This window comes from Chenopodium quinoa, unplaced genomic scaffold, assembly GCF_001683475.1.
Source record: "Chenopodium quinoa cultivar QQ74 unplaced genomic scaffold, ASM168347v1, whole genome shotgun sequence".
In the NCBI taxonomy this organism is placed as follows: Eukaryota; Viridiplantae; Streptophyta; class Magnoliopsida; order Caryophyllales; family Amaranthaceae; genus Chenopodium; species Chenopodium quinoa.
Genome location: NW_018742455.1, coordinates 1,675,195 through 1,687,346, shown reverse-complemented (window position 1 = coordinate 1,687,346; position 12,152 = coordinate 1,675,195). Strand labels below are relative to the sequence as shown.

The following is a 12,152-nucleotide window of genomic DNA, read 5'->3' as shown; positions in this document are numbered from 1 at the left end:
ATTTCCTTCTCTCATAAAATATTCATTTCAGCTCTATTCAGTTTAGTTTAGTTCAGTTCAGCTCCAATTAGTTCATTTCAGTTCAGTCCAGTTCACTTCAGCTCAGTTAAGTAAATGTGAACAAGCCTTAAGTGCACTCACCAATGAAATTCCCTTAACAACAACAACAACAACAACAACAACAACAACAACAACAACAACAACAACAACAATAATAATAATAATAATAATAATAAGGGTAATGTTATGTGTAGCCCTAAAGACTACATATAAGCATTAAATATACTTTTGGAAATTGTATAAAATTAGGAATTCATGACAAAAACACACATAAATAAGTGTTATTAGTGTTTATATTTTGATGATTTTTTAATTTTTTTACGATTTTCAAGTGTAAAATTAATGCTTATATGTAGTCTTAAGGGTTATGTATAATATTTTCCTAATTATAATAATAATAATAATACTACCTTCGCTACAGGTTATATGTAATGATTAGACATTTTCCCTCTCTATTTTATGTCAAATCGTTGCACATATAACGGATGTAGTAATAATAAACTAATAATAAAAGGTTAGAACATTAGTTTAGAACCATCCATCCAAATTCCAAACCCACTTTTGCACAAAACTAGGGTAGACTAGAGGCCCACAAATTGAACAAAGTCATTTTCATTGGTATAAAAGTAACAAAGAATGGCCCACATTTGTAGACCCAATTACCCATTTTCTGATCCAACCCACGTGAGTTTGACCCACCGGTCATCGCTTTCTTCCCTCCGATCCGCTGTCACCGCCTTCTTCTCCCCCTCCTCTCTTTCTCTCTCTTCCGTCAATTATTTTCAGCTCATACTTGTTTTGACCCACATCAATTCCAATTCTCACCTTTTTTTTTTATAATAAATCATAAAAATTGAGAATTTTGAGCCAATGTTTGCTGATTACACAAATTATCCAAAACCCACAAAAAAACCAAGAAAATTCTGCAGATTTTTTTGCTCACAAACAAATCAAATGAATATTTTGATGTTTCTTTGATTTCTGGAAGTACCCTTTTGAATGCATAAGAAAACCCAATTCTTTGAATTTTGATTTTATATACAAAGTTTTTAATTTTTTTTTTAGCATGTCTGATTTGGTGGCCCGCACGGGTCGTCTTCAACAAAGATATAATGATGGCTGTCGCCTTGTTGCTGGGTATTCTCTATCTTTCCTTTTTTTCATCTTTACACTTTAATTAAGTTTTTTTTGTTATTTTCTATGTTTAATAATATGATTTAATGGATATTTTGTCCTGTGATATGAAGTATGTTTTTTTTGTTGATTTGATGTGTTGTGTTATTCTTATTAAATATAATGGGAATTTTGTTTTTGCCATTGTCGTTTTCCGAATGTTGCTGTCATTGTATTGTAGGTCAATATGGAGCAGTGATAGTTTCTTTTGTTGGGGTTCTTGTGTTGATTGTTACATTTTTAGTCTAAATTGTGCCAATGTGGGTATTTATATTTTTGTTCTTTAACAATTTGATCGATTTCCTAGATATTTTCATTGTAATTATTAATTTTTGGCTGTCACCTTCATATTTGATTTATTAGCAAACTGAGAAACCTTATTCTCAATTGAAAAGGTCTATTTGAATACTGAATTTTTTATTACTAAAATATCATTTGGTTGACAAATCTTGGTTGTTTCATTGGTTAGCTACTTACCTGAGAAACTTTAGTCTTGTTTGACAATTGAGCATACAAGTGATTTGGGGTTATTCTTTTGGTTTCTGTGTTTAGGCTGCCTGTATTCTATTTTCTTGTTCAACATTGTGATTGGTGAAAGGAATTGATTTTAGACAACATAATTGACTTGAAATTCAGTTGGTGCTACTTTAGGTTGTAGGATAAGGATTGGGTGTGGTTGTGAATTTGAGAGGTTTGGGTACATGCTCTTGGATAAAGATTGTTGCTGTTGTGATTGCAACTAAAACAAGTTCAATTAGACTTATGGTAGTTTGGAGGTATAAAACTTGTCCTTTATTAGTTGAAGTTTAAAAATGGTAGAGAGGTTGATGGAGAACATGTTGGCAAAAGAAAAGTATTAAAGAAAATGTTCTTGAAGAATAGAAGTTACGTAGTATTAGATAGGCATTCAACAATCAACATTCTTCAAAAGGCTAATAAAAGCAGTAATAGTAATAGTTGGGTAAAATCTTCTTTTTGAGGTTGTTGTATTGTTGGACCCATGAGTAAATATCATGCATGCTTTTGCTCAAAGTGCCCGCCAGGAGAGGGTGTGTGTGTGTGTGTGTGTGTGTGGGTCGGTCTATACGAGCTTTTTAATTTGTTGATCATGTGAACTTAAGGGCCATTCCTCATTTTAAGAGAGTGGATATATCGCTCAACACCCATGGGATGCACACATAAGAATTCGGATAGAAAAATCACTTTGTTACAAGCCCCATCGTTAGCCGTTGAGAATGAAGAGTGCACTAATTCCTACTGTCTACAATTCTTCTACTACCTCTGTTTCATATTATTTGCAACTATTTGACATAAAGTAGAGAGGAAAAATGTCTAATCATTGCAAATAATATGAAACGGAAGTAGTAGTTTTTTATTTTTATTTTTTACATAGAAAGTGTAATTAATAAGAGTACATTTTTCTTATCCAATAAAATTTTGCATAGGCAAATCTTATGCTAATAAGTTTAGTGAGAGTAAGCTTAGGTCTTTGCTATGCTATTTGGATTCTGATATCAGTGTTAAAAGACATTGGATATTATTGGTCCAAAATGAATGTATCAAGAATCCATAATCTTGTCAGGATAACTGGTCTAGTATTCAATTATGAGCTAACTTGAATAGTCATCTAGGATTTACTAAAGTGGAACATAGTAAGCGCTGTGATAGATGTTTAAAGACTTAGTTCATGTATGACTACTTTGATATATGTTGATCCTGGAACTGAATCTAATTAAATTCCAGCTTTGGGTTGGTGATTATGAATCGTTTTAGCTCTTTTCTTATAAGCTTATTATTTAAGAGAGCAATTAAATTCATTTTGGCTAACTCTTGATGAAGCACCAGTGGTTCTCAAAGGTTGAACATATATATAGAGTATTATATTGTAATGCTGAGGGGTCATTTAGATCGGGCTTTTTTTTCCAACAGATACAGAAATGTAATTGTAAGATCTTTTGAGGTGTTTAATATAACAAGTTCTTGACATGTGGGGGTGCTTTTTCTTTTATAATTTCCCTTTTGGTGATCTAGCTCTAGAGTGGTAAGCCGGTAACTGCTAATTACTATCTTTTGAGCCACGCAGTTAAACTAAACGACTTAAGTGGAGAGTTAAACACGATTGTTACACCACTATCTGTTATTGGTCATACTACAAATTCTACAATATGTATAACTGTATAAGTGTACATTATCTTCTAGTCTGTTTAGCTTTCCTCAGCTAAATTGTGCCTTTATAACCAGTAATGCCATACATGCTTGCTAAGTCCTCTAGGGTTAGTTTATTTAAGCTTTTAAGACCCAAGTGAAAGCAATATCATGAGATTCCTAAGGTGTCTGTTTTACAAATCACTTATTAGCTTTATTATGCCGCTGTCGAAATTTAAGTCAGAGTACGTTTAGCGGGCAGGAAGCAGGTTGAGCTTTCTAAGCAATCATTAACTATGCCCCAACTAGGATGTAAACTCTTGGCAAGGACTATTTAGTCTAACATATAGATTCAATGGTCTCAGGGTATTTAAATTTCGAATATTGGGTTTATTAATCTATGATAAGTGCTGTGCAAACTAGTGAATGTTTGATAAACAAGTTGTGATAGCTATTCACTTTTACAATCTGTTATGTTTGCTTCTAATGTTTGATAAACAAGTTGTGATAGCTATTCACTTTTACAATCTGTTATGTTTGCTTCTAGTTGCATATTACTTGTTTTCTTTTCTTAATGATATATTGATGTATATGTGGTGTCTCATTGGAGTCAAAAGGTATTGTTAACCCATTGGATCTGATTTAGCAGAATATCTCATGGCAGGTGTATACCATTCAGATATAGAAATGGCGAGGACAATAGTAATGACGATTTAGAGAGCAATATCGAGGTACTTATGATCAACTCGCAGAGTGGTCCAGGTCTTCTCTTCCCTAAGGTATGGAGAATTTTTTATACATTCTTCGTGAAATAATTTTTTATACATTGGCACTTAGCATTTTTTTAGTTAATTATAAATCATGACCATATAGTTTGCTTGGGAGGTCAGTAGTCACTTACATGCAAATAATCCTATTAAATTGAATCTTCTTCTTATGTTTTCATAAAAGCAGCCTCTATGTTGACCATCAATTGATGATGCTACCCACTAAAATGTTGTGTAGTCTTTGTTGAAGCTCTCACCCAAAGATTGTGTTTCTGGTTTAGGTACCTTGTTTTGAAATTTTCAAATTAAGGAGAATATTATAATGATTTTTTTTATCTGGTAGGATGGAAAGGCATCAATCAGTTAAAGATTTATATATTCGTTTGATTGGTATTCTATTTAGATTTCAAAATGCTATTATCTTTCTATTTTATTCCTTTAATAGGTGCCATAATAAAAAGGAAAAATACACTTTAATAATCCCAACTATGGGCGATTTACCTACAATAATCCCAACTAACGTTTATTCTACAATAATCCCAACTATTAGGTCAGTTTTCCTCCAGCAGTCCCAAACCGGTCAACAAAAGTCAACAACCTATTATTGAAGGTTGTTTGACACATGTCAGTGTGTGAGTGGTTCTAAAAAAATTAAATAAAAAAAACAAAAAAAAAAACAAAAAACCAAAAAAAAATCCGGCAGCCACCATTCCAGCCCTTAACCACCACCTCCACCTCCTGCTGCAACCCTAAAACACCACCTTCTCCAGCCACCCACGCCGGAAACGACTCCCAAGACCAGCCGCACCCCCGAAACCGGCCAAAACACCTAAACTTGGCCGTGAAACCACCAGCAGCGGCCCCAAATCGCACCAAAATACCTTTGTGCCACCGCAAAACACTAGGGCCAACCCCCAACCCCTCGAAAAATGGCCATCCGTCTCCCCTAACCCTCAAAAACGACCCTCCTTCTTTCCCCAACCCTCGAATTCGCCCCCATGGGAAGTTTCAAGGGTGTAGGAAGGGAGGAGTGGTTGATTTTTTTTTTTTTTTTTGAATTGATTTTCCGGCGAAGGGGTTGTAAGGGAGGAGAGTGGTTTTAGGGGGTTGGGGTTGATCGGGGGTGTGTGTTTCGAGGGTAGGGAGGGCCGACCGGCCGTTTTCGGGAAGTTAGGGAGGTGGTCGGCCTGTTCCGATTGGCTGTGGGTGGCTGGGAACGGCGGTGGTTGGCTGGGTTGGGCTGATTCGATTTTTGTTTTTTTTTTTTCTTTTTTTTTTATTTTTTAATTTTTTTTTAAATAAGCCAATCATGTGATGACACGTGGCATTTAAAAAACAAAAAAAAAAAGTTTACCCTCTCAGCAGGTAACCGGTTTTTGGGACTGCTGGAGGAAAACTGACCCAATAGTTGGGATTATTGTAGAATAAATGTTAGTTGGGATTATTGTAGGTAAATCGTCCATAGTTGGGATTATTAAAGTGTATTTTTCCTAATAAAAAATCCAAATTAGAGATATTATTGCCTCCTTTTTATGCCCCTTGTGTCTTGTGAGGCTGGAAATAACAATCTGACTTCTTTCTATTCACTTCTCCATTGAAGGTCTTATATTGAGATTTAGTGTTGGTTTTATGATTTGTACTTAATTATAATTTTTAATTTTTCATACTTTATTATCTGTTCCATGGAAATTAGCACTCCCCCCCCCCTCCCTCAACAAATTTTTTAAGTCTTATTCCATGTACAAACAAGTTATTCACTATTCATTATTAAGCAGGGGGGAAACATGTTTATCTCGTTTATTTGATAGGGGCACCACAAGTTGGAAGAAATTTTGTAGCGATTGGGTTAGATGCTTCTTTCATAGACAAAATGAAACTACTATTTTGTTTTTGTTGACCAACATTACTTTTTTTTTTGTTAGAATTAATTGGTTTTAAAGGTGACAAAGACCTCAATATTTACAGAATCCCCTTTGATTTACCTTGTACAACAACAAAAAAAGAAAAAAAGAAAATCATAAAGGATCCCATAAGAATTGTCTTGATATATACTTTCAAAAGTACATTTTATGTTCTCTTTTAATTGCATATATTTCTTTTTGGCAAGTTGCATAATACTAGCTACCACATTGCTTTATTTGGCTTTTGGCTATGGGTCCTTTCTTTTATATCAGTTGCAAATAGAAGAGTATGAAGTATCAACTTTTTATGCTCCCGATATTTCAATATATTTATTACATGATAGAATGGGATAAATGTTAAGAATTGTGAAAAATATGGTAAGGAAAACTGAATAATTGAGTGTAAGATCAACATTAGAAAAAATGTAGAGAAATCTTTGTCCTAAATGAGGTAAAGTGACTAATCTGAGACATTTCTAAATAAAAATTGGGGCAAGTATTTTGGGGAGGGAGAAATTATTACACAATATTAAATATATTAATGGTCACAGTTTTGTGTTGGGAAGCATAAAGTTCAAGCTACATAAACTGCTAATAACAAAGGGAGTATAATATTTGAAATAATAATTTATAAATTATTTGGGAAAATGTTGATTGATTATGTTCTTTTAAAAAGAAATATCAATAGAGATATAGACTTGTAGACATGTAAAGAGAAAGAGAGCAAATTATCTGGGCATCTCGAGAAGTTTATTGGTGTAGTTGCCTTTTGGTCCCAAAACAATTATTGTTTTAGAGAATAAAGCTATAAGGGTGGAATATTATCTTCTCTTCATGTGTGTTTGATAATGAGAACTTTAGTTTCTACAAGGAGTTTATAATATGTTATGTTCATGAAATTGAGTGAACCATGAACTTTCTTTTTGCATAGGAGAAATGTGGGAACTCAAGCAAGTAATCATCACTATATGCAGAATAGTTTTGGTTAGAAAAAAAGTTTATAATCTCGACCTTTTGAAAGTATGTTGAAAGATTGCACTTTATTTTTTTTTATTCATATGCACTTTTAACCACATACCAATATACCATATTTATTTTATGTTTTTTTAATTTTATTATTTATTTATCATATTATATGATTATATCTATAGTACTTCATTGGTAGTGAATCGCAGTTCTTTCATTGGTATCTCCCTTGTATATAATTCATCTTGTACACCTTTTTTAACCACTCTTTTCTTAGGCAATTGTATTGTTGTCAGTTTACTCTAATCATATTAATCTTCACCTTCCCAACTTTCTCTACTGATTCACTCATTCCGACACATGATGTGATGATAGATGATCACCTTGATTCCTCTTATGTGCTTTTTATCACCATTGGCTCTTGTGGGCCTCCCTCCAAGATCAAGCAGAGCTTTAGAAAGGTGATAGGACTGGAATTAATCAGTTTGTCGGATTATTGTAAATCTAAGTGAACTTTTTTTAAGAAACCTACTTAATCTTATATTGGACATGCTGTGTATTAAATATGGAGCATTGATGATCTAGTTTTGATTGAACTTTCTTAGCTACTATACTAGAATTGTAGAATTCTGTAGTAGAAGCACAAAATTACATGTTTGACCTGGATAAAAAGGTTACATTTTCCACGGGTCATCTCAACAAGGAATTTATGTCAATAGGCTATTTCATCAGTGAAATTATCCAGTGTAAAGTTTTCATGTGAACCCTACTTTAATTAAGGAAGAGATGGAAACCCCTTTTAATTTCATTTATCTTCTCTCTTGTTGATTCTCTGCATTTATTCCTGTAAGTGAAGAAATCCCTTTTAATTTCATCGTGTTAAACTATCTTTGTAATCCTACTAGGACATGAATCACACAAAACACTAGAATAACAATACTTACCTGTATAAAAGTTTTCCTCGCTCAATTTTTTAAAATCCTTTTTAGGGGTATTTAAATTACTTTTACAGCTTCCTTTCTTACATCTGCTCTTAAGTTTGGCTTGCAGATTTTGGGTACGTATGTGTGCATGTCATGCCTTGAATCACATATTTTATCATTATTTTAAAACTCTCCCTCACCTTTTGTTGCTTCTTTCATAGGGGGGATGGGAAAATGATGAAACTGTTGAGGAGGCAGCTGCAAGAGAAGCAGTTGAAGAAGCTGGAGTAAAAGGAGATCTTATGGTATGATCTTTTTGTTTTCACATTTTGCTTTAAAATGTCTTAATGTTCTATCGAATTCAGTGAAATGGGCACCTTGAATTGGAGGTTTTTTTTTTCCCCCAACTGCTAGCAATGTATATGGTTCATAATCGCTGGACAGGTCATGTATGTCACTAGTTTTTTAGGTGACATTTTTTATTTAGGTTAAAACGCTAATTGAAAATGTTTGAGTGTAGCAAGGTATTGGGTTAGTAATGATTAGAGGTAGAATTGAAGTAGCTTTTATGAAATATTACAGAATTTAATGTTTGAGTTTGAGTCCAAACAATAATGGTCAAAATTCCCTAGTTCCACCTTTAATTTTATGGTACTTTTTTTAATTTGTAGTTTTCCGAATCTCTCATCTCTGTGTAAGTTAACGACACTACACAAGCAAAACCACGAATCTAGGTGGCAATTAAAAATCAAAAATCCTTTTTTGGCTGGACATATTGTTCAATGGGTATTAATTATGTGTTAAAGCTTTACTGAGGACTGATCTGAGTGGTAAAACATTATTCAATGGGAACTTGATCTGAGGGCTGTGCGCACTTCACATACCGTCGGATTACAAATATGCTTGTGATCGTTTTGCGTGCTTCTGGTGCTGAAGATGGTCAAGTTTAATATGAGGAATTTCAGGGAATTTGGACAATATTACCAGGTATGGACTTCGATTGGGAATGCGGTTCAGGAACCAATAAGCGAACACATTGCCTCTAAGGGAACTGTGTTTTTTTTAAAGAACTTGGAAAACTGAAACATCCACTTGTGACATCATTTTTACAAAATATTTCTAAATTTGTATAATTTTTATATATTTTTTTTTGGTGAAGATAATTTTTTATATTATGACAGTTTTAAAATGTTTTGATTATAATCAGAAATAGTTTAGTACTCCCTCCATGGACACAGTCGAACTTGACACACTTGCCTATGTACTAGTTTGACATGAGATTTATAGAATTAAATCTCAGTAAACATACTGAAACTTTGATATTATGAAACTATCTATAGATCTCTATTTAACAATATATTTCATGATAAATTCTGTTTCTACGTCATTATAAAACAATAGTCAAACTTAGTATATGAATAGTGAAAAAATTCAAACGTGTCAATTACTTAGGAATGGGGGGGGGGAGAGGGGGGGGGGTAATAAAGTATAATTTTTCTATAAAAGAGGGGGTGGGGGGGGGGGGGAAGGGAGGAGGATAAATTTATAGCTGTATTGGAAAGGTAGAAAGATTAAAAGTTGAAGTTGCTTGGAAAGTCAAATGATTTTCTTCAAATGTTTATTTACTTTTTAAGCTGTCAGCCATCAGTTTACTTTACCAACCAACACCTATCTCCGTACACTGTTAATTCTACGTTATAACCAAATATCGCATTATTTTTTTTCTTTTAAAGATGAATCTTTTCTATTCCCTCCCTTGTCCCATTCCACATTCCCTCACCTACCCCACATTCTCTCTTTTCCCTCATCTTTCATCCAAACACTAAAGAGAGGGTTTGTTACGCCAATATGAAAGCTGTTGCTGCTTTCATCTGTCTTTTTACTCTTTCAAGTGAATTTTTTTTTACTCCTGTTTCTTCCTTTTTTTTTTTTTTTTTTTTTTTTTTTTATAATGTTTTTGGCAGGATATATGCAACTATTCTCAATTTGAGGAAATCTTGTATTTCATTCCCAGAAAATGTCTTTCGTCTCGTATTTAAACCTTCTTTGTGTTTATTTACAGCTTTTGTTTACACATCCTACTGATATTGCATTATTGCGTGAAATCAATTTCGTGAATTTTGTCTTTGTGCCTTCTATTTATTTAACAAGATGATTTACTTATGATTGCTTGCATGACTTGACACGAGTAAAAATATTAAATGGATGAAGCTACTCCCCATTTAGGGGGCAGGAAAAAAAAAAAAGCGCCCCCAGTGATATTCTATTCTTTTCCCACCTTCACCAAGTGACTTATGAACTTGCTGACAGGAGTGTGTGTGCTTTTATGAGTATTATGACATTTGCTGCCTTCATTTTCACCTTGTTACTCAGACATCTTGTCTTTAATGTGATACCGCTCTTTCTCACCTCCATGTATGAGATGGATGATATTGGCCTTCTGATGATTCACCAATTAGTGTGAAGAAGCAAAGAATTAAAGAGGCACATGAGTGTTAGGATGATTATTTAAGCTGCTCATAAGTGCAGATTGAGACACTATATTGGACTGCTGTAAGAGAGAAGGATGCCAATGATTTGCTGATCCAGGATTTAGTACTTACTTTTTAGAATAGAGGTCATTGCTTAACATTTCCAAGGTTCAAGGCCTAGGGATGTGTCATGGAAAGAAAAGACATTTTAGGATTGAAAAGTTATTTGGTCTGGAGCTCTCATAAGTAATTTTTATTTATTTATGTAACATTAGTATAAAGAAAGTTTTCATTTATTGTCGGTTAAGTAGAATGATGCTTGGTGTATTTTAGACTAATAGGCCAGGGGAAGGGCTTTGAAAGTGACAAATGTAATGACTTTGATGCTAATCATGGCTGCCTGCCTGCCTTTATCCACAGATTGAAATCATATGCTGTATACCAACTTGGCAACTTTTCCTCATCATTTTGTTTCCTCTTGTATACTTTAATGTCATTAGTAATTGCTTAATAATTCTTTCTGATAGATTCCTACATGTATATCTAACTTGACAAACCTGATCTATGATGTATGTGGTAGATCTTTTTGTATGGAGATTTAAGTTATTGAACACCATTCTGGTTTTCGCATTAATGGGGATATTGTTAATTTCCTAATAATATCTTGTTCTTTTCCACGACCACCCCCAGCCCCCGGGATCTTCAACTGGTTGGAACTAAATCATGCTGTATGTCCTTTTCAGGATCTTCTTGGGTACTACAAATTCAAAAGCAAAACTCATCAAGATGAATTCTGCCCAGAAGGATTGTGTAAAGCAGCTATGTTTGCTATGCTAGTCAAGGAAGAACTTGGATCGTGGCCTGAGCAAAGCATGCGAAATAGATTCTGGCTTACTGTTCCTGAAGCAGCTCAGAGCTGCCGTCATGCATGGATGAGAGTTGCTCTAGTTGATGGCTTCCTCAAATGGCATGGGGACAAGTTTGCAGATAGAGATAGAGAAAGAGATGGCTTGGATTCATAAATAAGGCTTCAAAAAACATTGTGGGAAATAATAGTAGAGGATGATTCCAAGGCAATATTTGCTAGTACTGTTGGTTATTTGTCGCCGTTAATTTGATGGCCATTACCAATACTGAATCTTGCACATTAAGGATTGTAGTTTGAGCTCATTTTCATTACATACATGAATCACCAATATTTCAGAATTAATGCTAGAAGTAACACTTTGAAAGTTTAAATATCTATGCTCTGATATTGATAAGCCAATGTTCCATTTAGAATCTTCAGATTATTAAAATTATGAGGAAATTTTCTAAATTTCTCTATATATATGAACAAACATAGTCACATAAGATCTAATTTTATCTTATCTCAATGAGATTTCTTTTTTACTTTTAATTTTTTTTTGAGGGAGCTCAATGAGTATTTTATTACTACTGTAATTTTTCTAATTTTTGCTACTGTGAGATCAAAGATATTTGTGAACAAAAATTTGCATTAATATATATAAATGGGACTAACATTATGAAACTAAAGGAGTAACATTCACATCAATAGTAACCAGTAAGTCTGTAAATTACCAAACTACTTGAGTAATTACCAAAATACCAAATCACCTCCTTGACTTGTGTTATTTGCCTCGGCTTACACTTCGTATTAATTTATCAAGTCTTCTAAGAAGCTAAATCACTGATTCTCTTCCATGTTACCTGATCTTACATTTTACCAATCCTTAATCCCATTTC

General features: G+C 33.6%; 1 protein-coding gene across 1 annotated transcript; it reads left to right on the top strand.

Moving 5' to 3' along the window:
* The first annotated feature begins 668 nt into the window (after positions 1-668).
* On the top strand, positions 669-11,639 carry LOC110718374 (nudix hydrolase 16, mitochondrial-like). The gene is made up of 4 exons (XM_021897209.1): positions 669-1,197; positions 4,043-4,157; positions 8,157-8,240; positions 11,150-11,639. Exons 1-4 carry the CDS (start codon positions 1,127-1,129, stop codon positions 11,426-11,428), a joined length of 549 nt encoding a protein of 182 aa, XP_021752901.1. The 5' UTR covers positions 669-1,126; the 3' UTR covers positions 11,429-11,639.
* Positions 11,640-12,152: the final 513 nt, after the last annotated feature.